Raw genomic sequence first — 25,105 nt, 5'->3', positions numbered from 1 at the left:
CTCATTTGTCCAACTCCCTAAACAACAGCTGCCCCACTGCTCTAAAACTATGAAGACAGGACTCAATATGTGAATATTCAACTGTACCCATTGGTAGCAAAAGAATGAGGGAGGTTCAGTTTCATCCCAGATTCTTTTTGATGCCTACAATGAGATATTTTTTTTTCAAATGTGACAAAATCTTTGCCTTTTATCAGATCCACTTGGCTCCATGCAGTCTTGCATTTTGGATCCTGACAGTACACATCTACTACTTTCCAAGAACCAGGTCCTTGCTTAACAGGAACACTTTGGGGAAGTTACAGAGCCTGCCTGTATGAGCTTCTGGCATCAGATATGTGCTTTTAAACAAATCCTTTGTTTATAATTTATTGATAACACTCCTCCTATTTGCTACTTCTCTTTCTCAGTAACTTGTTTATCTGTATTTCCTTATGTTTACCCCAAATCTTCATAACAATAATACTTATTTTTGTTTTCCCACTGAACAACCTCCTATTCTATATCTTCACTAAATGTTTTCATTTTATATACCCTTAGGCATAATGGATATAATAAAAAAGTAAAAATAGCAACATTTTTGTTCAGATATATAAACATTCCCAAAGAGTATAATGAATATAAAATACATCAAACATATGTTAAATAATTCTGTTATTTCCCCCAATGTGCTTTTATGTATGTGTTTGTGTGTGCTTCCATCGCTATGTGCATTCAGATATATACATACATATACCGGATACATTCTATATTTATTGCATATACAAACACACACATAACTTCCAACCAATTTAAAGAAAATACATATATAGTGAAACTATGCCCATAAAAATATTTCAGGGGATAGTTTTCAAAAAGATAATAGGTGATGATACTTTTATGCTCCCACTCAAGAACAGTAAAAATTCTACAATACCATTTATATCCTACCTCTCACCCTTTACATATATATATGTACATATATAATACCAAAAATGCATTTTATTTCTTTTACTTGCTTATTTAGTTTTTTGATGGTAGAAGTGGGAGTGCACCAGGATCTATCTGAATACTACATTATATGTGATAATTATCTTGAACCTTCTGCACAACCAGGATTTTTGTACCTGTCTTTCCAACAAGTTGCTGTCCTATGGACATGTATAATAAATATTCACTCTTCTGAGGCACAAGTCATCTGAGACTGTCTGGACACTCCTCGAGGAATATCTTACTTTGGTTATTGAAGAGTCTTGGAGTTTTCTGTTGTATGGCTGAAGATAGGACTAGGACACACTATGTAAGGTACCTAACCTGAATTTGAGGGAGGGTAAGAATTTACATGTTACAGTAATGATGGAAGAAGAGTCTTGATATCTTAAAATCTTAATCTCAAGCATTTTCCTTTAACATGAAACTGCAAAAGACAGTCTTGTCAAAAATAGCTTTTAACTAGTCCTGATAGAAAGGAAATGCGTTTTGTTAACTATCCATTCTCATCAGACTGGGCTGGATTTACAAGTCAAGGATGTTATTCAAATCAAAGAGCTTTCAAGGATATCCCAACCAAGCCTCTTATTTCATCATCTTCAAATACCATTTACTTCAATAGTATTTTCCTTCCAACAATGCTCTTGGCAAGAATTCTTATTTCTAGAATTTCTCTTTTGATTAGAAATAAACATTGTCTATATCTGATGGAAATATCAGCCACAGGATTTAAATATCGTGGGAATAGAATTGCATTCCTGCTTATTCACTTGTCTTTAAGAATGTCCAAGAACATCAGGCTGGGAATTTGGACTATTGGAAGAGTTCTTGTCTAGCATGTACGAAGACCCAGGTTCAATTCCTTTTTACCACATACAGAGGAAAAAGCAGGAAGTGGTTCTGTGGCTCAAGTGGTAGACTCAAGTAGTAGAGCCTTGAGAAAGCCCAACGAGAGTGCTCAGAACCTGAGTTTAAGGCCGAGGACAGTCAATTAATTAATTAATTAATTAATTAATTAAAATAAATAAATAAATAAAATGTCAAAGAACACAAACATCCCACTGTGATTCAGAAATGAGATGGTGTTGGTAGATAATTGAAGATTCACTATTAAGGAGTTTGCCACGGAGCAGGATTAACCTCATTTTTTCAGTACTTTCAAGTAAAATCTGCCTTTTGACATGATTATATTATTGTGTTATTACTAATATTAATAGAATGATTTTCCTTTTTCTAGAGTACCACAAAATGAAGTACAATACTATAAGCTAAATGGCCACATTGATAAAGCTAAGTCTACATTGAGTACTTATAGGGAGAAATGAAATATGGAAAAATATGATTAAAGAAATAATTTTAAAAATTATTTTCTCTACAAAGGAAGAAGAAATCTAAAATTGAGTTCTCCCAATTTATAAATGTAGTACAATAATATAGCTAAGAGATCCATGAGACTGGCCCAGTGGGTTTCTCAGGGAACATTGCATTGATTAAGCTATATTTTAGATAAATGAGTTCACAATCTAGTTTACTCTGTTGTTGAACATTTCTTATTTAGTAGAAATATAAACCTGTTTATTTTATCTAAGAAACAAAACAAAATATTACCAGGCATATGGATTTTATTCTCAAGTTATTCATTTAATCACTGAAGTATTGTGACTTATAAACCTTCTATGTCATTTTGTTCGAAGTATGACTTTCTTTTTCATATTTAGTATTGATTTTTCTTTTTCAGCAGACTCTGCCCACTTCTGGAAGTTCAGCTCCTGAGGTATGTAAGAAAAATAAGTCTTTTAAGTAAAAAATTCACATTTGCAAGTAAAGGGCACTGTACATATTAGTAATTTACAGATATTAATTTTATTTTAACTTTGTTCCATATTCTGAAATTTGGAAACGCGATTTATTTTAATTTTCAGTGATGAGACAGCCTTAAAAGTTCTCAATCAGTATTTGTGACATGTGACCCAAAATATTCAGAGAATAGTAAAAGTGTTATTCCTATTTCTTATACTAAAAGGCAACTATTTCATGCAAAATCCAAAATTGACTCAATCATGCTAAGTGTAGCTTTCAATAAGAGTATTTTGAGAAAATTTTATTCAGTTTCAAGTGCTCATCATTTAAAAGAGAGGATCTACTTAATCACATAATATACCATGGTGAATAGATAGTTATTGCAATAAATATAGCCACAGGATGTTTCTGTTTCTTTGAAAACAAAAGGAAACATTGTCACAACAGCTTTACCTTTCAATAAATAAAGTAAAGTTCTCCACATTCTTTCCATATATTTTTTATTGTAATTAATAGAAGGGTTACATTATATTCACCAGATAGAAGGTGCATTACTTCACAAATATTGATAACCTTTTTCATGTCTTAGTCCCCATTTCCTTCCCCCTAACCCCACCCTCCTCTTGTTTCCCCCCTTCCCTGTCCGATTTAAATAAGCATATATACAGTATATCAGATAACAAGGTGAAATACCGTAGCAATATGAGATAACCAAGGGACAGCAAAAGAGATGAGAGATAACATACTTCATTAAGGACAACAATCACTCATTATATGGCTTTTGTTTCTATATCCTGGAGGTCTTTTCATTTGGCCTCATACTATAGGGCCTTATGTATCTAGGTTTAGTTCTATTGTAAATCTCAGCTAGGGGAGCCCAAGGTTTCTACTAATTATGACAAATGAAGGAAACCATTGAGCCTATGTTCTTTTGAGTCTACCTTACTTCACTTAATATGATTTTTTCTAAGTCTTTCCATTTCCTTACAAATGGGGTAATATTCTTTCTGACAGCAGCATAGAATTGCTGCTGTATAAATACCACATCTTGTTGATCCACTCATCAACTGAGGGGCATCTGGGTTGGTTCCATAGCTTTGCTATGGTACATGCTAAGTACTGGAATTGCTGGGTCATAGAGGATGTCTATGTTTAGTCTTTTGAGGAAATGCCATACTGCTTACCATATTGGTTGAATGAGTTTGCACTCCTACCAACAGTGTAGTAGTGAAATGTTCGAATGATATACTTGTCCGTTAAATTGGAACTGCTTGCTTGGGAAAGTATGACATGATATTTCAAAGGAATATGAAAATAATTAATAAATAACATAAAATGTCTCACTGTTCTTCTCCAAAACAGTTTTCTCAGAATATTTGACATAGAGACATGAAAGAAGTTGAGGTTAGTCCTTAAGCTGGATTCATAGGAATTCCATAAGAATGTAACATGTATAAAATATGCGTGAAAGCACTACTATTTGCAATTGTATTGCCATATGCTTGTGCACCTTTAAACTTCAATTACTTCCGATGGATCTCAGGATTTCTTTAACAGAAATCTTGTGATTTATATCCACCTATGAATCACCTAGGAGAAGGGTTAACATAGTGTGTGTAAACCATAATGTATTTGGATACATGATTCACCTTTAAGTTGAAGAAATGGTAACTATCTCTAAAAACTTTATTTAAAAAATGTATTTATACATATTATTATTAAGCTGTTGCAGATTTCAAGCCAGCATGTAATTTTGTGGGTACAATGCATCTTGATCCTTGACACCCCTTTTCATCGCTCTCCATCATATTCCTTACCCCACGGATCCATTCAGATGATCAATTCCATCTTCAGCTAAAACTAGCTTTCCACCAGGCACCAATGGCTCATGCCTGCAATCTTAGTGTATCAGTAAGCTAAGATCTGAATACTGAGGTTGAAAGCCAAACACATCTAAGAGGCTCTTTTCTCTAGCTTACCAGTAAGATTTTAGAAGTGGATGTAGGCTCAAGTGAAAGAGTGCTAGGTTTGAGTGATGAAAGCCAAACAAAAAGAGCACAAGTCCCAGAGATCAAACCCCAGTTCCAACTTTACATACATAATACAAACATACATGCATGCATGCTATTACTATAGTCTACTATTACTACTACTACTATGGTCTAACAGCATCCTAGTAATAAATTATAACACTTGATTTTTACTTTCTGAATTGCTGTCATTTATTAAATACTCATTTTAATGCAGTGCATTTCCTATATTTTCTCATTTCACACTAAATGAAGGTTTGCATTATATGAGTGAATTGATTTATGACTGGCATAGCAAATAACTTTCTCAAATTTATGCAGAAAATGAAACTCCTTGCTTGCTGTTTTAATTTTTGCTTTTATTATTTGTTAAGTAGTTGTACAGAAGAGTATCAATTTTACATGACACATTCTGAGTACAATGCATCTTATTCAGTGACTCTTTTTGAGTTTTTAACAAGTGTATATATTAGAAAATTGAAAATTTAACTTTATCATTTCTATATTTATACTTAAAACTTCATAAAATACATGTAGAGATCAGTATTAATTGGCTAAACAATAATTCGTTTTGCTGCCAATTTCAGAGGACTTTTGGTAGATTTAGAGCTTTTACTATTTTTCAAAAGAATTTGTTGCTCTTGATCAGTAAAATATTCAAATCTCATGGAAAGTTCATGCTATTTAAAGCAGTAGCTTTGAAGTAGAAATTGAGTTGGTTTCTCTGAACTCTTTTGTGAGCACTGTGAGAAACAGTCAGGGAGGCTCTTTAAATATTGTGCCTATGCGCTTGCTGCCTTGCCTTAAGATTCCCAGGTTTCTAGGAGATTTTCGTGGCCCAGGCCTAATAGCAGAGTCCTGTTTTCCTTAAACAAGTTGTGTTCAGTCTAAGAAAGCAAGTTCCAGGCTCCATGAGCAAGATACTCTTGGCTTTGTACCAATCCAGTTGTGTTGCTGTTGTATGTCTCTCATGCTGAGACTGGAACAAAAACTTAGCAAATCTAGTGCTTCAGGTAATCATTGCTTGCTGCTTGTAGTTTTGGATTGATTCACAGCAGCAGGCAGGTATTGTGGTAAACAACTCTTTTGAGAGGTGAGTTTTCACCAATGTACAAACACACTACTTCTGTGAATCAGCATGATATAGAAAAACACAATAGAGCACATATTTAAAATGAGGTCTTCCATTTTATTTATTTGTTCTTTCTGTTTTCTGTGAGTGGGCTCTTTGGCTTTTCTTCTCTTTTTATTATTATGACTATTCTTTTGGAATTCTAATACAATGTATTTCCCAGTTAAGATCTGTTGTGCTACTTGTCCTGTCTAAGGATCACAAAACACTGAATTCAGTATTTAAAGCGTCTGCATAGTTAACACAAATGACTGATATTTGGAAATGCTCAAATATCAATAACAATTTTCTACTTTGTACTTGTAGGTTCTATATTCTTTCATGGTTTTTTTCAAGTAATTCTTTTCAGCATTCAAATAATTTCTATCGATTAGAGCAATGATTTTCCAACTCTTAATATCCAGGATAACTTATGTGGCAGAAGGAAATTTGCTTTAATGTGAACATTATAAATTATTTTGTGGTTTAGAGACCAAAGGGAAAAAAAGTCCTTAAAAACACAGAAACAGCTGATTTAATGGTGAGCATTACTGTCTGTTATTCACTAGCAATTTTATCCTGAATGATGAAACAAAATACATTGGATGAACTCGTCCTGAAACTTTTAAAATGTTATCACTGGAAATTAACTTCCTTATGTATCCTAATAGAGTTTTGCCAACCAGGGTTAATTAACCACCAGAATATTTAGTGTAATCCTTGTGGACAATAGATTTTTGTCAAGGATTCACCTGCTTCCTCTCTTCAGTTTCTTATGTGAATGGAAAGAAGGGGGAAGATCTTCTGAATGGAAATACGAGAATGTATCAACCACTCACCTATTTGAATATATTGCTTTTACATGATATAGTGAATAGATCAGATTTCTACATTCATGTTTGAATAAGCAGTTAAGAAATGAGAATTACAAGAGAGAACCAAGAAACATTAATTGACTATATGCATTCCCTGGTTTACTTTTTTTTCAACGTTGACTAGTTTCACTATTTTTTTTTTTACCATTTTTCCCTGAACCCAAGAAATCATTAGGTTTCTTGAGAACAGTGAGCCATAGTGTGTGTGTGTGTGTGTGTGTGTGTGTGTGTGTGTGTGTGTGTGTGTTTGTATGTATGTGTGAGCTATGTTATATGATAAAATACAGGTAAAGATTTATATACTAATGGTTTTATTTTATTGCATTTTACAGTGGTAGAGATACAATTCAGGGACTTGTGTGTGATAGGCAAATGAATTATTATTGTTACATTCCTGATTTTAAATTAAAAATTTAATTCACTGTCTCTACCTCATGATTACATTATTTTCAAAAATAAAATCTTACCAATGAAAATTCAACTTTAGGTTTTAAAATTGGCTTTTCAATTTCTAAACAATACTCTACACTAAAACATTTATTTGCTCTCCTCCCTAGCTTACTCAGTTGAACATATCTTTGGAAGTAATAAAAAGCCAGTTATCAATTACCATCCTTGTTAATTGATGATTCTTGCCACATATGAATTCTCAGCTATATAAATGGTCAGAATAAAATTAGTTGAATACTGATTTAATGATTATTTACAAATATATACTTATAAGTCTTAATTTTGTTCCTATTTTCTTTATGAATAACAAGGTACAGTTAACCCACGTTCAGCATGACTAAGAAAATTTAATTTAAATTTTATTTAATTTTCTAGTCTAATTATTTTTGGAACAAATTCTAAGTAATAATGGATTCCATTGCAGAGTAATTGTACTGAAGTACATCTTTATTTTAAAAAATAGGGCTTTAAATTAATTTATTATTATCTTTAAGTAGTTATACAACTGAGTTGCCATTTAACAAAGTAGTTCATGAATGCAATATATCTTGATGGAAATATACCTTTTAAATCATACTTTGTAACTAAACATTGATTTTATATTTTATATACCTATACTGAAGAACTCTGGGAACAAATACTTTTTTTTTCAATGTGTTTCCAGGGACTTTATTTAACATACTTCTTGGATATCACATTTTTCATTCCATCTTTTACTATTAATGATAATTTTTTCATATATTTTATTGTAATTAATAGAAGGGTTACATTTTATTCACCAGATAGAAGGTGCATTACTTCACATACATTGATACCTTTTTGCATGTCTTGGTCTCCATTTCCTACCCCCAACCCCCACCTCTCCTCTTGCTTTCCTCCCTTCCCTATCCAACATCAAATAACCAAATACACATATATACAATATATCAGATAACCAGGTGAGATACTGTAACAATATGAGATAACCAAGGGACAGCAAAAGAGAGATAACATAGTACATTAAAGACAACAATCAGTCATTATAAGGCTTTTGTTTCTATATCCTGGAGGTCGTTTCATTTAGCATCTTTCTATATGGCCTTATGAATCTATATTTTGTTCTATTGTAAATCTCTGCTAGAGGAGCCCAAGGTTTCTACTGATTATGGCAAATGAAGGAAACCATTGAGCCTATGCCACTTTGAGTTTTTCTGTCTTTCCATTTCCTTACAGATGGGGTGATGTCAATCTTTCTGACAGCAGCACAGAATTCCATTGTGTATAAATATCACGCCTTGTTGATCCACTCATCCAACTGAGGGACATATGGGTTGGTTCCATATCTTTGCTATGGTAAACAGAGCTGCAATGGACATCAATGTGCTAGTGGATTTAGTCTGTCCTTGTTTCTGGACAATTGGGTACATGCCAAGCAGTGGAATTGCTGGGTCATAGGAGATTTCTATGTTTAGTCTTTTGAGGAACTGTCATACTGCTTTCCATAGTGATTGAATGAGTTTGTACTCCCACCAACAAGTTAGTAGTGATCCATTCTGGCCACATCCCCTACAGCATCTGTTGTTATTAGATTTCTTGAATATGGCCATTCTTAGTGGAGTGAGGTGGAATCTCAGAGTTGTTTTGATTCGCAATTCTTTTATGGCCAGAGATGTCGAGCATTTCTTCATGTGTCTATAGGCCATTCTTATTTCTTCTTCAGAGAAGACTCTCTTTAAGTCTTTGGCCCATCTTTTAATGGGATGGTTGTTAGTTTGGAGATTAGTTTGGGAGCGATTCAATTTTTTGAGCTGTTGATATATTTTAGATATGAGGCCTTTGTCCATTGTATTGTTAGTTAAGAACTTCCCCCACTCTGTAGGCTTTCTAGTTAATTTGCCAACTATGTCTTTTGCCATACAGAAGCTCGCAGTTTAATGCAGTCCCTCTTATCCAGACTTTCTCTGATTTGTTGTGTATCTTGGTCCTTATTAACAAAGTTTCGACCAGTGCCAAGGAGACCTAGTTTATCTCCTATTACTTCTTGTAAAGTTTTCAGTGTATCTGCTTTTAATTCGAGGCCTTTGACCCATTTGGAGTTAATCCTAGTGCAGGGTGACAAAGAAGGATCCAACTTTATTTTTCTGCAGGTGCTTAACCAGTTCTGCCAGCACCACTTGTTGAAGAGGCTGTCTTTCTTCCATTCTATTTTTTTGGCTCCTTTATCAAAGATTAGGTGTCCAGAGGTCTGTGGGTTAATATCTGGGTCCTCAGTTCTATTCCATTGGTCTTCAGGCCTGTTCTTGTGCCAGTACCAAGCTGTTTTGGTCACTATAGGTCTGATATTGAAATTCCTCCTGTGCTGTTCTTTCTGCTAAGAAGTGTTTTTGCTATACGGGGTCTTTTATTATTCCATATGAAATTTTGGATTGCCTCTTCTATTTCTTTAAAGAATGACATTTGGGACGAAATACTTCTATACTCATCAACAACCTATATGAATTTTTCAACTCCAAACACATGTTATACATTTCCTAATATATATATTGAGAGTTGCTTATTTAAACATGTACTTGTTTTACTTAATAAAAATGATTTCACACACATTTATTTGGAATCATAACAATTTGCATATCAATATAACTTAGCACCCATATGGGAAACCAAATTATTTTACAATATACATTGTAAGTTTCATTTATTGAGTGCATACTGTAATAGAGGAAAAACTAAAGACTTAATAAATTTTCTATGAAACTGTAGCCAACCATCCAGAAACTAGGGTATACTAAATCCACTAATACAATGATAATCATTGCAGCATTATTCACCATAGCAAAAATATGGAACCAACCTAGATGTCCCTCAGTTGATGAGTGGATCAACAAGTTGTGGTATTTGTACACAATGGAATTTTATGCTGCTGTCAGAAAAAACAACATCACCCCATTTGTTAGGAAATAGAAAATCTTAGAAAAAATCATATTAAGTGAAGTAAGCCAGACTCAAAGGAACTTAGGCTCAATGGTTTCCCTCATTTGTCATAACCAGTAGAAACCTTGGGCTCTACTAGCACAGAGCTGCAATAGAGCAAAACCTTGATACATAAGGCCATATAGTATGAAGCTAATTGGAAAGATCTCCAGGATATTGAAACAAAAGCCATATAATGAATGATTGTTGTCCTTAATGTACTATGTTATCTCTCATCTCTTTTGCTGTCCCTTGGTTATCTCATATTGTTACAGTATCTCACTTTGTTATCTGATATGTTGGATTTATTTGTATTTGGTTATTTGAAATTGGATAGGGAAGGGGGGAAAACCAAGATGGGGGGGGTGGAGGGGAGGGTAATGTGGACCAAGACATGTGAAATGGTATCAATATATGTGAATTAATGCACCTTCTATCTGGCAAATATGTAACCCTTTTAATAATTACAATAAAAAATATTTAAAAAATTAGGATAAGGGTTTGTATATCATAGGTACATATTAATTTATGAAATAAAACATCATACCTATAGAGTCATAGGTTTTTATGTCTATGTAGTTGTGTTTATATTTCCATGTCCATAGCACTGGCTGTGCAAATATTGAGTCCTCGCTCTTGTACTGTTTGGATCTAATAGCCATATATTAAGTATACCATGGGCCTTCTGTTCATTTGCTCTTGACTTGTCTCACTCAACATGATTACTCTAGATTCATCCACTTCCCTTCAAATGCCATTATTTTATCTTATCTATTGGCTATGTAGAATTCCATTGTATGTGTATATATATATATATATATATATCACATTTTCTGTATCCATTCATCTGTAGTAGGGCATCTGGATTGTATCCATCGCCTGGCTATTGTGAATAGTGCAGAGATAAACATAGCTGAGCAGGTGTCCTTATCATATCTTGGGTTCTGATGTTCAGGGTAGATGCCCAGAAGTGGGATGGTGGAATTGTAGGGAAGGTCAATTTTCAGTTCTTTAAGAAACCTCCTCACTGCTTTCCAGAGTGGTTGAACTAGTTTACAATCCCACCAGCAGTTCAGTAGGGTTCCTTTTTTTCCACAACCCTGCCAACAACTGTCATTGTCTGAGTTCACAATCTTGACCATTCTTGTTGGGGTAAGGTGGTATCATAGGGTTGTTTTTATTTGCATTTCCTTTATGACCATGGATGATGAACATTTTCTCATATTCTTTTCTGCCATTTTAATCTCTTCTTCTGATAAGTCTCTCTTTTGTTCCCTTGCCCATTTAGTGAATGGTTCGTTGGGTTTGGGGGGGATTAGTTTCTTGAGTTCCCTGTAGATACTGGATATTAAGCACTTGTCAGATGTATTACTGGTAAATATCTTTTCCCAGTTGGTTGGCTGTCTCTCTACTTTTGTGGCTATGCTTTTATCTGTGAGGAAACTTTTTATTTTTAGGTAGTCCCTTTTATTGAGTCTCTCTCCAATCTGTGTGACCCTGGGATTCTGTTCAGGAATCTTTTGCCTGTGCTTATGAGTTCCGGTATCTCTCCTACTCTATCATATAGCAGTTTCACGGCTTCCAGTCTCACATTGAGGTCTTTGATCCATTTTGAGTTAATGCTTGTGCATGGCGAAAGGCTAGGGTCAATTTTTAGTTTCCTGCATGTGGCTGCCCAGGTTTGCCAGCACCAATAATTGAAAAGACTGTGTTTGTTCCACTGTATTTGTCAAATACACGTTGCCTAAAGGTATGTGGTTCTATTTCTGGGTCTTCTATTCTATTCCACTGATCTTCTAATTTGTTTTTGTGCCAATACCATGCAGTTTTTGTTATTATAGCTCTATATAATGAATAACTACTACCAGGGCCTACATTCAAAGAAACAAGAAAATCTAGTATAAATGGATGATTTTTTAAATAAGTATAGGCTACCCACACTGAACAATGAAGAAGTAAACAAATTGAACAAACCAATCTCTTACAATGAAACTGTGGAAGCAATCAGGGAAATGCCAATCAAAAAGAGCCCAGGTCCAGATGGTTTCTCTGCAGAATTCTACAAGACATTCAAGATGAAGTAACACCTATACTAACTCTTCTGAGAAATAAAAGCAGAAGGAACAATACCAAACTCATTTTATGAAGCCAATATTACTCTCATCCCCAAACCAGGGAAAGACCCAACAAAAAAAGGAAAACTTCAGACCTATCTCTCTAATGAACACAGACACAAAACTTCTCAATAAAATATTAGCCAACAGAATCCAGAAACAAATTTAAAAAATTATACATTATGATCAAGTAGGCTTCATCCCATAAATGCAAGGCTGGCTTAACATTCGCAAATAAATCAATGTAGTACATCACATTAATAAAGCTAAGGATAAGAATTATATGATAATTTCTCTGGACGCGGAGAAGGCATTTGACAAAGTACAACATCCATTCATGTTGAAAGCACTAAAAAAATAGGAATAAGAGGTACTTTTCTTAAAATAATTAAAGCCATATGTGAAAAACCTACCGCCAGTATTATACTAAATGGTGAAAGACTGGAACCATTCACCTTAAAATCAGGAATTAGACAGGGATGCCCACTCTCTCCACTTCTCTTCAGTATAGTACTGGAACCCTTAGCCAGAGTAATAAGGCAAGAAAAGGACATCACAGGGATCCATATAGGGAAAGAAGAAATTAAACTTTCCCTATTCCCAGATGACATGATCCTCTACTTGAGTGACACAACAAGCTCCACTCCCAAACTCCTAGAATTAATAAACTACTTTAGCAAAGTGGCAGGATACAAAATTAACCTTCAGAAGTCAGTAGCCTTCTTGTACACCAACAATATATAAACAGAAGGCCAAATCAAGAAAATGATCCCATTTGCAACAGCCCCCAAAAGAATAAAATACTTAGGAATTAACTCAACCAAAGATATAAAGGAATTATTTAATGAAAACTATAAAAAGCCTAATGAAAGAAATTAAAGAGGACATTAGGTAATGGAAAGACATCCCATGCTCATGGCTAGGGAGAACCAACATAGTGAAAATGGCTATACTGCCAAAATTGATATATAAATTCAGTCCAATCCCCATCAAAATCCCAAATACATTCTTTACTGAAATAGAAGATACAATCCAAAGGTTCATATGGAACAAGAAAAAACCTAGAATAGCCAAAACAATTCTAGGCAAAAAGAGCAATGCAGGTGGTATTACAATACCAGACTTTAAGCTCTACTATAGAGACATAATAACAAAAACCGCACGGTATTGTTATACTTTTTGAAGTTATCTGTGGACAAAACTTCCATTTGTAAACTTAGAAAAAAGGTGCTTTCTTTAAAAAAGCTAATATTTTGCCAGAAATTACACTTACAGAGAAGCATTTAAGTTTTCAAAGAATTTGAATCTTGAGATTCTTATTTTTATACCATCCACTTTCATCCACAATATATAAAATGTTTAATTTTTTTACCAGTCCTGGGATTGAGCTCAGGACCTGAGCACTGTCTTTGGACTTTCTCAAGGCTAGAGTTGTACCAGTTGAGGCTCAGCGCCACTCCAGTCTTTTTTCTATGTATGTGGTACTGAGGAATCAAACCCTGGTCTTCATGCATGCTAGGCAAACACTCTACCACTAGACCAAACTCCCCACCCAAAATGTTCATTTTTTTTGCATTGCAAATTTCCATGATAAACTAAACATATGGATTAGGATTTCTTTTGTTTTATTTAATTTTATTGTCAGAGCAATGTACAGAGGTTTTGCACTTACATATGTAAAGTAATGAGTACATTTCTGGGTTAAAGTTTTATGAAGTACTAGAAAAAAGAGATTTGTATTTAGTTGCTTTACAATGTCTTTCTAAATCAAATAAACTACAATGTAATGTAATAATTAGATGGAGAAGCTTGGAAATTCAAGTAATTGTCAAGAAGTAGGTAGCACTAACATACCCATAGCCTGACATTAGTAATCAACCTCGACAATTTTTCACATTATGTCAAGATATGGGCCCTCCTAAGAATAACATTTTGGAAAGTTTTTAAATGGAGTTTTATTTATTTATTTTATTTCTTTTTGTTGTTGTTGTTGTTGTTGTTGTTTTTCTTTTTTGTAAGTCATAGGGCCTGAACTCTGGGCATGGGAGCTATCCCTGAGCTCAACTCAAGGCTACCACCCTACCCTTGAGCCAAAGCCCCACTTCCTGTTTTATATTGGTTAATTGGAGATAAGAGTCTCAGGTTCTTTTGTGCCTGGGCTTGCTTTGAACCTTGATCCTCAGATTTCAGCCTCCCAAGTAGCTAGGATTACAGGTGTGAGTCATCACAACTGGCTTTAATTGAGATTCAATGTTAGGTTTCATTTATTTTATTATTTGGTTACCCTGAAGTTAGCCAGGCACTGATCTACGATTTAATGTAGACAAATTATACTTATTAAATCCCTTCCCTCATGAAATTTTAATTAAAATGAGAACACTGATATTATGTTAATAACATTTATACAATCCTATAAAAACATTTAAGGTTGTAATAAATGTTGTAAAGTAAGCAAAAAAAGAGAAACATCTCTGATATATGGTTGCATGGAAACCTGATAGCAGAAGCAAGGCCAGCAATGAGGGCAAGTTTCCCAGCAGAGCACAGAATGAGGGCTGAAGCCCTGAAAAGAAATAATGATCACTGTGGTCAACAATGAAGAGGACATTTGCCTGAAATGTTGAAAGGACTGAAATAGGGGATAAATATGGAAGGATATTGATCCATTTGATGATGGTGACAATAATCACAGTAAAAAAACAAACAAGAATAATGCTCACAAGAATTTTGTAATAATTGAGTTGGTGAGCAGTCATCTGAGGACAAAAGTGAACTTTAGGCATTCATTTAGAGAGGCTGAAAGAACATGTGTGTATAGGAGCTAAGTTTGAAGGATGATTTCTGAAAGGGCATTAAGCATTTTTTTCTTTTCATATATTTTTATTGTAATTAATAGAAGAGTTACATTATATTCACCAGATAGAAGGTGCTTTGCTTCACAAACATTGTTAACCTTTCTCTTGCCTTGGTCCCCATTTGCTTCCCCCCCAACCCCGTCCCTCATCTTGTTTTCCCCCCTTCCCTATCCGATCTCAAATAACCAAATAAGCATATATATAATATATCAGATAACAAGGTAAAATACTGTAATAATATGAGATAACCAAGGGACAGCAAAAGAGATGAGAGATAACATAGAACATTAAGGACAACAATTACTCATTGTATGGCTTTCATTTCTATATCCTGGAGGTCCTTTCATTTAGTATCATACTATATGGGGGCATTAAGCATTTTTAAGTCTTTATTAATTTGAATCAGAATGTTTAGGAGAAATGAAGTTACCCAGTGTATAAATATAAATACTGAAGAGGACAAGTCTTACACATTGCAAAGGTGGAGAAAGTCTAAGGTCAAGAGACTGTGAAGCAGCAGGTAATGAAGGACAAAGAGAAGTGATAGAAAGGAAAATGTGGGGCTAATTTTCAGGAAGGAAGAAGGAATTAATGTTGACAAACACTGTTGTAAATGAAGAGCTGGAAGACAGATCATTTGATGTTGCCATAGGAAGAGTAGAAGGTGATTTGAATCAAAGCTGGAGTAGTGGTGATAAAAGTTGATTGAATTCTATTGTAGATACATGCCACTTTTTCTGAACCCATTCATCCACTGAGGGGCATTTGGGTTGATTCCATATCTTGGCTATGGTAAAGAATGCTCAATGAACATGGTTTTGCTAGTAGCATTAGTGTGCCCTTGTTGGATAAATTTGTTGGATAAATGCCCAGGATTTGGATTACTGGGTCATAGGAAAGCTCTACCATGTTTAGTCTTTTTAGGAATCTTCATAATGCTTTCCCTATGGGTTGAACAAGTTTACCTTTCCCCCAACAGTCTAGTAGAATTCCCATTTGGCCACATGTTCTCCAGCTTCTGTTATGGTTCATTGTGTGATAATGGCCCTTCCCACAGGGGTGAGGTGGAATCTCGGTGTTGTATTGATTTGAATTGCTTTTGTGAGCAGAGATGTTGAACGGAATTCTATTTATCCCTCAGATAGAATGATATTTACCATTCATAAGAAAACAGAAGCACTTGAAAAAAAGTATATTTAGTGAATTAAACCAGACTCAAAGAAATGTAGGTTTCAGGGTTTCCCTCATTGGTTTTAATTTGAATTTGCCTGCAAATATGCAAGTAAACACACTTGATGGTAAAAGACAAAATACACTGGGATATAATGTACAGGTCTCTATGTATTCACATAGAATGAGAACAGTGGAGAATTTCCTTAAGGGCAGAAGACACAGGAACAATAGTTATGTGCACCTGTCCATATAAATTATTTATTGAAATGAACTCCAGGAAATGGAAACAAGAGGGTTTTTCTCTTTTTTTTCAGGTTTTGTTTGTTTCTTCTTTATTCACTTATCTGTCATTGGGAGGGAAAGCAGGGATACAGAAATGATAGGACAAAGACTGAGCAAATTCATTAGTGGTATTCACTAGAGACTATGCAATGTGTGGGTAGGGACAAGAGAGAAAAATTGGGAATGAGGGAAGAGGTGTCATTGTTCAAAAAGAAATGTAGTTTTTATCTGATTTATGTAACCCCTTTGTATATCACCCTCATAATAATTAAAATTCACCTCCAATATTGCATATATTAATGAACTTTACTTTGAGTAATCAGTTTAACTAAAATCCAAATTCTATACTATCCATATTTCCTGTTGTATGTGAAATTAACCAAATGTACCTTAGGCTCAATAAACAGTGATTGGGGTAGATGGGGATAATTATAGTTCGGCTTTTTTCATATTGAAACATTTTTAAGATAAAAAGAGCATACTTATTTAAAAGTGAAAGAAAGTTAGTGAAAGGCAAGTAGCAAGACTCTCCATTAAGACAGGAATCTCAAGAGAGTCCTCACATTTTATCATGGTGATACACAACTATCATATTTATTGAACCAGTTGAAAGAAATATCATTTTTCCTGTTTAGTAAGAATTACCTAGTAAGCATGTAAGACAAGTTGAGGACCATGAGTACAGTCATAATATCCAATGAATTTCTATACAGACGAAACTAAGCAAACTGAGGGCTTGAGTGGGGCTGGGGCTATTGAGTGGAAATGATGGAATTGATAATATAGATGAAGATTTTTGGTATTCATAAATTAGCACTGAATTGAAAGCTCTCTGTGCAATTATTTACAGATAAAAGTACAGTAAAAAGCAAAATTTTATTAGTATTTCCTTTTAAAACATTTAATTTAATGTTTAATTCATATTTTGTAAAATTATTTTATTTACAGGAAAGACAATCAACAGTAAAAAAGGAAAAGGGTAGCTGTCAGCAGCCAAACAAAGTGACTGACAAGAACAAAATGCAGAGAGCCAACTCCGTCACAGTGGATGGACAAGGGCTTCAGGTATAATTACTTTAATCTACATTTTACTAGTTTTCACTTTTGTCACTTTTATATTCTGAGAAAGGCATATGTTCACTTATTAACACATTTATTTAACGTTTATATTAGCTCTTAGACTTTTTCAGAAAGATCATTATTAATTTATCAAGATGTCTGCTCACAGTTGATTGACAGAGTGACATTTTGGTTAGATTAATCATTTATGGTGTTAAATCCATTTAAATTCAAATTGGCAAAATAATCATTTGTCAATCTGAAAGTTTTGCAAATCATTCCTAAATATGCATACATACTACATACCTATATGTTAGTTATTTATACAATAGTCTTTCCATAAATCAGTTTTCTATGTCTATTGCTTTGAACAATTGCTTTGATTGTAAAAAAATATAGAAATTAATTTTATTTGGGGAGATACTTTTCTCATAAAATAAATAATGATAATAAAGTATTTATTAGAATTTATATCTTTTAACATTTTAAATATTTAAGACTACATATTTTAAGTAATCACAAATCACTGAAATCTTTTCTATGCCTTAAAAACTTGTATTTATTCATGTGATCTCTGATATTAAAATACCATCTATACTTTAAGCTATTTTATAGAATGAATGTATTGTATCTATTTGCCTATAATCGTAACTACCATGAAAATGTCAACAAAATTGACATAATATTTTCTGTACTTTCTTATTTTCTTACCTGTGTTTTTTTTTAAATTAATCATTGCTTCCACTAGGAGCATGTTACAATATAAGAATATGTTTCATTATGTTTCTTTTATCTGTGATTCTATGGATTTTGTTTATTTCTTTCTTTTTCTTTTTACTTTTGTTGGTCCTGGGGCTTGAACTCTGGTCCTGATCACTGTCCTTGAGCTCTTCAACTCAAGGCTAGTGCTCTACCACTTGCATCACAATGCTACTTCCTGTTTCCTGGTGATTAGTTGGAGATATGAGTTTCACAGTCTTGTCTGCCCAGGCTGGCACAGCAATTCTCAGATCTCAGCCCCCTAGCCTCAGCTAGAATTACAGGAGTGATCCATTAGCAGCTTGTCTTTTATATAATCCAAAACACAGTTAAATGTATCCAGTACATGCCCATGAATGATATTGTAGTATCTTGAACATCTCATTGAAATTTTAATCAGATATTATATATTCATAAAATGAAAATTGATTTTCACCTAACCCAAAACATTGCAAATAGGAAATCTTGAATTATTAAACTCTACTGTGAAAGACAATTCTGAAATTTAACAACATTTTAAATGTCTGTAATTCAATTACGAAAGAACAATAATTTTGGAAGTCTTATTTATATAGTTAGTAATCCCACTGAAGTTCTCAAATAATAAAATGTGATCACAATCTTGATAGTAAAAATGGATTTACTAGGTGATCTTATAAAAATTTTTATGTAAATGTCAACATTGAATTTGATAAGCAACTTGCAATTTTGAGCAGTTTAAATTGCTAATGATTTTAGTTTCTACTAACCATATAAGGAAGTCTAACTTGGAAATCCATGTGTATTCTGTATGTGTATAGGTGTGTATTTCTATTGACGGGGAGCTATTATCATTTGTTAATGTCTAGTACAATCCAAGCATCATGGTACAATATATTTTATACATATTCAACCCTTGTAATAAATATAGGATTGAATAATTATCCACACTTCCAATGTTACCATTTTGATACTCAAAAATAAATTAACTCCTCTAAGACCATACTGGCAGTCAGTGGGAAAGCCAAGGACTGAATGAAAATCCTCTTACTTAGAAGTTATGCATTTTATTCCTATGTTAAAACATCTATTAACAAATTCAGAAATTTGACCATCCAGTTTTTGTATAATTTGAGTTATAAATTATATATTTTTCACGAGTCTATAATTTTAGTCTCAGTTTCTTAAGATGTACATATTTTTTTCAGATTATAAAACTATTTTAATACATTCCGAGTACTCTTACAACTTCCAACTCACATTGAAATACATGTTCTATTTTCATTTATAAGCAAAAGAAACCTGAAATGATTCACCTTGTTACCTATCAATTATGCAGAATAAAAACCATAGATGATTAACAATTTCTAAATGTGCAGGTATCTCTAGACAACAATTTTATAGCTATCTTTCCTATGTGAAAATATCAGCTAAGTTTATCAGTAGGCAAAATGTAGATATCAGGAATAACAATAAAAAGCCAATAAATAAAACTGCAATTATCATTGTAATTTTTTGAGTTTTTATAAATTGATATATTATCATGTGCATAATTCTGATTCATCTTGGTATTTATATTCTTGTAGAGAAAAGGGATAAATTTTTGGATAACTATTTCATGCAAAATAGAAAACAGATTGCAGTGTAGTTATCAATTGTTCACAGGTAAAATTCCTTTTTTATTAAAAAGGTAAAAATATCTATCAAAAATTGAATTTGATATGAATTTTAAAATTCTAGATTACGAACAATCTTGGGTTGCAGCCCAGCTTGCATATAACTCTGTGACAGAGGGTCTACACTGCTTCAAGAAGACTATTAATCATAGTTACGCACATTCATCTTACTTCTTTCCAGCTAACCAGTATAATGATCAGGATTATTATTTCTAATTAGAGGAAGTAATAGATCATGTATAACCTTAGGATGAGTCTCATTAATTAACCCAAATCTTAGGGGACTTCAAATAGCTGTAGTTAGGCACTCTGTCTTTGTCAGAGCTCACACCAGAGGTTTACACTTAATACATATGACCAAATGTAATTGAAACTATAATTCTTTAACATACAAGTGATACAGATATATGGATTGCTTTTCTATATGTGGAAAAATAAGAGGAAAAACAAAACAATTACTTAAACTGGAAAATATTGAATTATCTGTTTATATATTATTTTACATTTCCAGATAAAAGTATCATTGGACAACTGAAGAATCTAGTTTGTAATATGTTTGATTCAAGATTTTTTTACTCAGTATCTAAAATTGTATCATTGTCTCCTTCACTAAACTCGATTTTCTCTACTCCTATTTCTCATTTTCTTTGTCTGTAAACACCAGGGTTATAAATCAAACAAACTAATATGCACTGAATAACTGCACAGTATGTATGTGAACTCAATTCCTTTGTTGACTGATATGTATCAGTGTGGGTGGGTGTTCCTTGTTCTCTTAGTACCCTCAGTACTATTGACTCTTTCAGATCAAATTATTATCATCAATGTTGTCTTTACTCCCTTATTTTCAGAGTTAATCTCTGTAATCTTAAGGAATGCATGAAGTAATAATGTTAGATCATAAATGATGCTACAAAAAGAACTGTGGAAGATAAGATGTCTTAGCTGAAATTTGGAGTCTTCTGTATTTAAGTAAGATGGTCAATAAAGTGATACCTGAATTAAACAGAACGAGTGAGGCAGTTACTCATGTGGATAAGTCAGAATGGGTAACTTTCAAACACGTGTGTATTTGCCCAGCAAATTTTAAAGTTAAGAACTGTAGGAAAGAAATATGTGGACAAGTCAGAATTTAGTAGAACAAAATTGAAAGATGTCATAGGATCTAGATTCTCTAATACTGGAGAACATGAATAAGAACTTTAGCTTGTTGTGCATGAGATGACATGAGAAGACGAAAGTTAAAAAGAATGACATGAGTTGAATTAAATTTCTGATTTAAGATTGTTGGATAGTGAAATGTCAGACGATAATCACAAAAATGACCTTGAGGCAGTATGATACAAGTTGTTTTTTTTTTACTGCAAAGATAGTAAAATGGGTAGATCCATCAAGATATGCCAATGTATTGTTAGCATTTGTATAAAATTAAAGGACATCACCAACATGGCTGACATATTGACTGAGATGGTGAAAAGTCTGGGTAACTATGGTTTGAGAAAAATTATATCTGATATTAGTAATTGAAAGGAAACTACAGACCTGGCCAATCAACCCGTAGATCTAATTCAGGAAGAACAACAGATAAAATTGGGCAGTGATATTTTAGATTGTCAAAAAATTTCAAAATCTTAAGTTTTATATACACATATATAGGCATATATAGATAAGTATAGGCATATATAAACCTATTATATTTATAATATATTAACCCATGTTACATGTATATAACTGTTATTGAATTAAATATGTGTTTGTATGTATATACGTGTATGTATATATGTAAATATACTTATATATATAGACTCACACATATTTATATATGTACAGTGCAGTAATTGAAATAAAATCTACAATTAGTCTCTTCTCCTTAAAGTCATACTCTTTAAATTCACTCTATTAAACTATACCATTGTATGAATCAATAAGGTTTCACATATTCAGGTATACTCAACATGGAGATGAGACAGCAGCAGAGTAGCAATTTCTTTCTTTTTCTCTCTCTCTCTTTCTCTCTCTCTCTCTCTTTTTTTTTTTTTTGCAATTGTAGGGCTTGAACTCCAGGCCTGGTCTCTGTCCCTTAAGATTAGCTCTCTACCAGGTTGAGCCACAGTGCAGTCTCATGGACTTTCATGCCCATGCTGGCTCAAATCATGATCTTGAGATCTCAGGCTCCTGAGTAGCTATAATTATAGCCATGCGCCACCAGTACCTCAAAGTTCCAAGTGGTCAAAGTTCCAAGTTCTTAAAGTTCATCAAAAGATCTATGAGTAACAGCAAGCACCAAAATATAGATTTGATGGAAGGAGGGAGAAAGCTTGCTACTTCACTCTATGACTAGAGTTTCTTTACTTGAGGAAAAAGAGAATATGACAGTTGAGATCCAATAGTAAATTCTTCCACTAAGATATTGCTGCATATTCCAGACTACTGCCGAACTCAGTAGTTGTTTATTTTTAACTTGTCAGACTTGCAAATGACTATGTACTACTGCAGGTCTTTGGCTTTCAAAATGAGAATCCTGTCTCTGCTTGGCACTCAGACTTACTCAGATAGTTGGGCCTTCCTTTTATAGTAGCAACTGTTAGTATGACTTTAAAACTTCTTGAATGAGCATAAAAATACATGCCAGATTTGCCTCAACTCTTACATTTGTAATCTAAACACCACTATGTGTGCCTTGAACCCCTGTTCCCTGAGTCTCCTTTTTTAAGTCTCCTTTAATCACATATCATTTCTTAAATGTGAATTATAATACACATTAAATGATTCCATTAGATCAAGTGCCTGTGGGCACAAATCTATGATACGCTATACTATTTTTATATTGTATTACTTCATAAGCCTGGTTTGTGATAATGGGATGTTTAAGAAAATGTTGCTAAATGGTTTTTGTTATTCCTCATTCTCCATATTAAGGAATTGGCTTTATCACTTGTAATAATATTTTTCTAAATTTTTTTTAAAATTCTCTTCTTACTTTGTAGCATATTTGATCTGCTCATCTCACTAACTACAATTTTGTGATACTTCACATGCTACAACTTATTCTAGTGAGATATTTATTTATTCTTAATACCAAGTTTAGAATATGATTGGTAATGTGATCAATGCTTTATCTGATAATTATAATGATGCCTTTTAGTATTCCATACATAAATATCCCTGAAAGGTATTTACAAAAGAAATCCAAATATTAAACCTGGGTAGACTGTGTACATCATCTCATATAGTGAGGTATAGTGACTTTGAGGAAAAATGGAAAATTGAGAAAAAATTACATTCATGGGTATTTGAATTCAGGTTAATACTTTGCCAAGAAACTATTTGCCTAGATAATCTCACTTCTACTTAATAAGCAATAACAGTTCACATTAATATATACTATCACATAGATTACATATATTTACATTATTTTTTGCATATGGTAAATTTAGGAGTTCCAGTTTTACAATAAGAAGAGAAATGAAGGAATTTGGAGAGTTTTCTTCAGATACGGATATTCTTGATGACTCTTTATTTGCATTTTGCATGTAGGAAGAGGGGAGGTCTTACCCAAATACGACAATGACTGCAATATAGTGATAATTGCTGTGCATTAATTTTTTGACACATTTGGTAAAGGGAAGATTTGGGAGGTTTCTGTAGAAGGAACCAACTTATACTATTTCCTCCTGATCCATAGGCAAATTTGGAAAGAATATGTCTTTGCCTTAACAAAGAAACTAAAATAGAGACAATGATGCATTACACCAAGAGGCAGATGAGAACTGTAGAAAAATTAACAATATATTTTCCCATGTTCTTGTTTAGTTTATGTGATAGTTGTAATAGTTCAAATTACTGTCCTCATTAGAAACATGTCATTTCTGTTAATATTTGGAGGACGTTTCCTTGGCAGAATACATTATCTTATTATTTAAGCAAACAAAAAGGAAGGTCACAAAGTGGTGGTGAAAGTATTATTTTTTATTATCCTATTAGATAATTAGGTATACTTTTTAGGGGAAAAATATCATTCCATTACAGGTAATGGAAATATACTTTTAAAATGAAGATTTATAGCCTGTCACAGGTGGCTCACACTTGTAATCCTAGCTATTCAACAGGTTGAGATCTGAGGATTGTAGTTCAAAGCCAGCTTGAGCATGAAAAGTCTGAGACTCTTATTTCCCACCTCTGGAAGTGGTGAAGTGGCTTCTAGTGGAAGAGTGCTAGCCTTGAGCTGAAGAGCTTAGGGACAGTGCGCAGGCCCTGAGTTCAAGCTTCAGGACTGGAAATAAATTTTTTTTAAAAAGGCACATTTATCTAAAACTTCACCTTAAAATTTAGAGAGTATCATCAGCAGCACACAGTTTCTATCTAAAATATTTTCAATGTTTTGCATCAAGCATTGTTTATCTGAGGTGCATGTGGGAATGTGTTTGTATTTTGTATGTTTAACTTAGATGATATGTATCTGCCATACCTTCAGTTCAAAATAACTTAAATCTTAGAATTTAGGTAAAATATAAGAATTCTTTGTCACTTTTGCTAAAGTATGTGAAATATTCTCACATGTTCCACTTTATTTCCTTTCATGCCACATTCTTCTACTATTTATTTGTTTGTGTTGTGTAGATTTCTCCCATACAACTTGAACCCCATTATTTAAGGCTTATTTTGTCTTGTCTACAAATAAAGATGTAGTAAAGGTGGAGATACATGTCAACTGATCTGTGAATAGAATTGCAAAGCACTGAATTCTTGTCTAGTGAGGAAAGAGCAATGTATTACAAATTAATATTATTGAGTAAATTAACCTGAAAATTAGTAGTCCATACACCAAGCAAGGAAAGAAAACATCAAAGTCTGGAGAGAGAGACTTTTTGTTGGGAATATGTCTCACACATTTTTATTGAGTGTCTAATACACTAGAGATGTATACTATATAAATGTATCCACAATCTTCTAAGTTGAGGATATTCTTTATTAAGAAAAGCTTTCTTTTCCTCCACATTCTTTTATTCTGTTTAACCGACTGT

General features: G+C 33.3%; 1 protein-coding gene across 8 annotated transcripts in view; it reads left to right on the top strand.

The window, feature by feature from the left end:
• The window catches only part of Dgkb (diacylglycerol kinase beta), a 624,803-nt gene that overhangs the window by 202,468 nt on the left and 397,230 nt on the right, over window positions 1–25,105 (top strand). For 4 of the 8 annotated variants that reach the window (XM_090332713.1, XM_090332716.1, XM_090332712.1 and 1 more), the window contains 2 exons: window positions 2,708–2,743; window positions 17,557–17,673. In XM_090332713.1, coding sequence (XP_090188839.1) covers window positions 2,708–2,743; window positions 17,557–17,673 — 153 coding nt within the window. The remainder of the gene's footprint in view (window positions 1–2,707; window positions 2,744–17,556; window positions 17,674–25,105) is intronic. The other 4 variants (XM_090332717.1, XM_090332715.1, XM_090332719.1 and 1 more) reach the window with 2 other exon arrangements.

Source organism: Megascapheus bottae, chromosome 5, assembly GCF_031878675.1.
Source record: "Megascapheus bottae isolate mThoBot1 chromosome 5, mThoBot2.hap1, whole genome shotgun sequence".
Lineage (NCBI taxonomy): Eukaryota > Metazoa > Chordata > Mammalia > Rodentia > Geomyidae > Megascapheus > Megascapheus bottae.
Note: the sequence above shows the minus strand (reverse complement) of the source record. Positions and strands in the feature narration are given on the sequence as shown.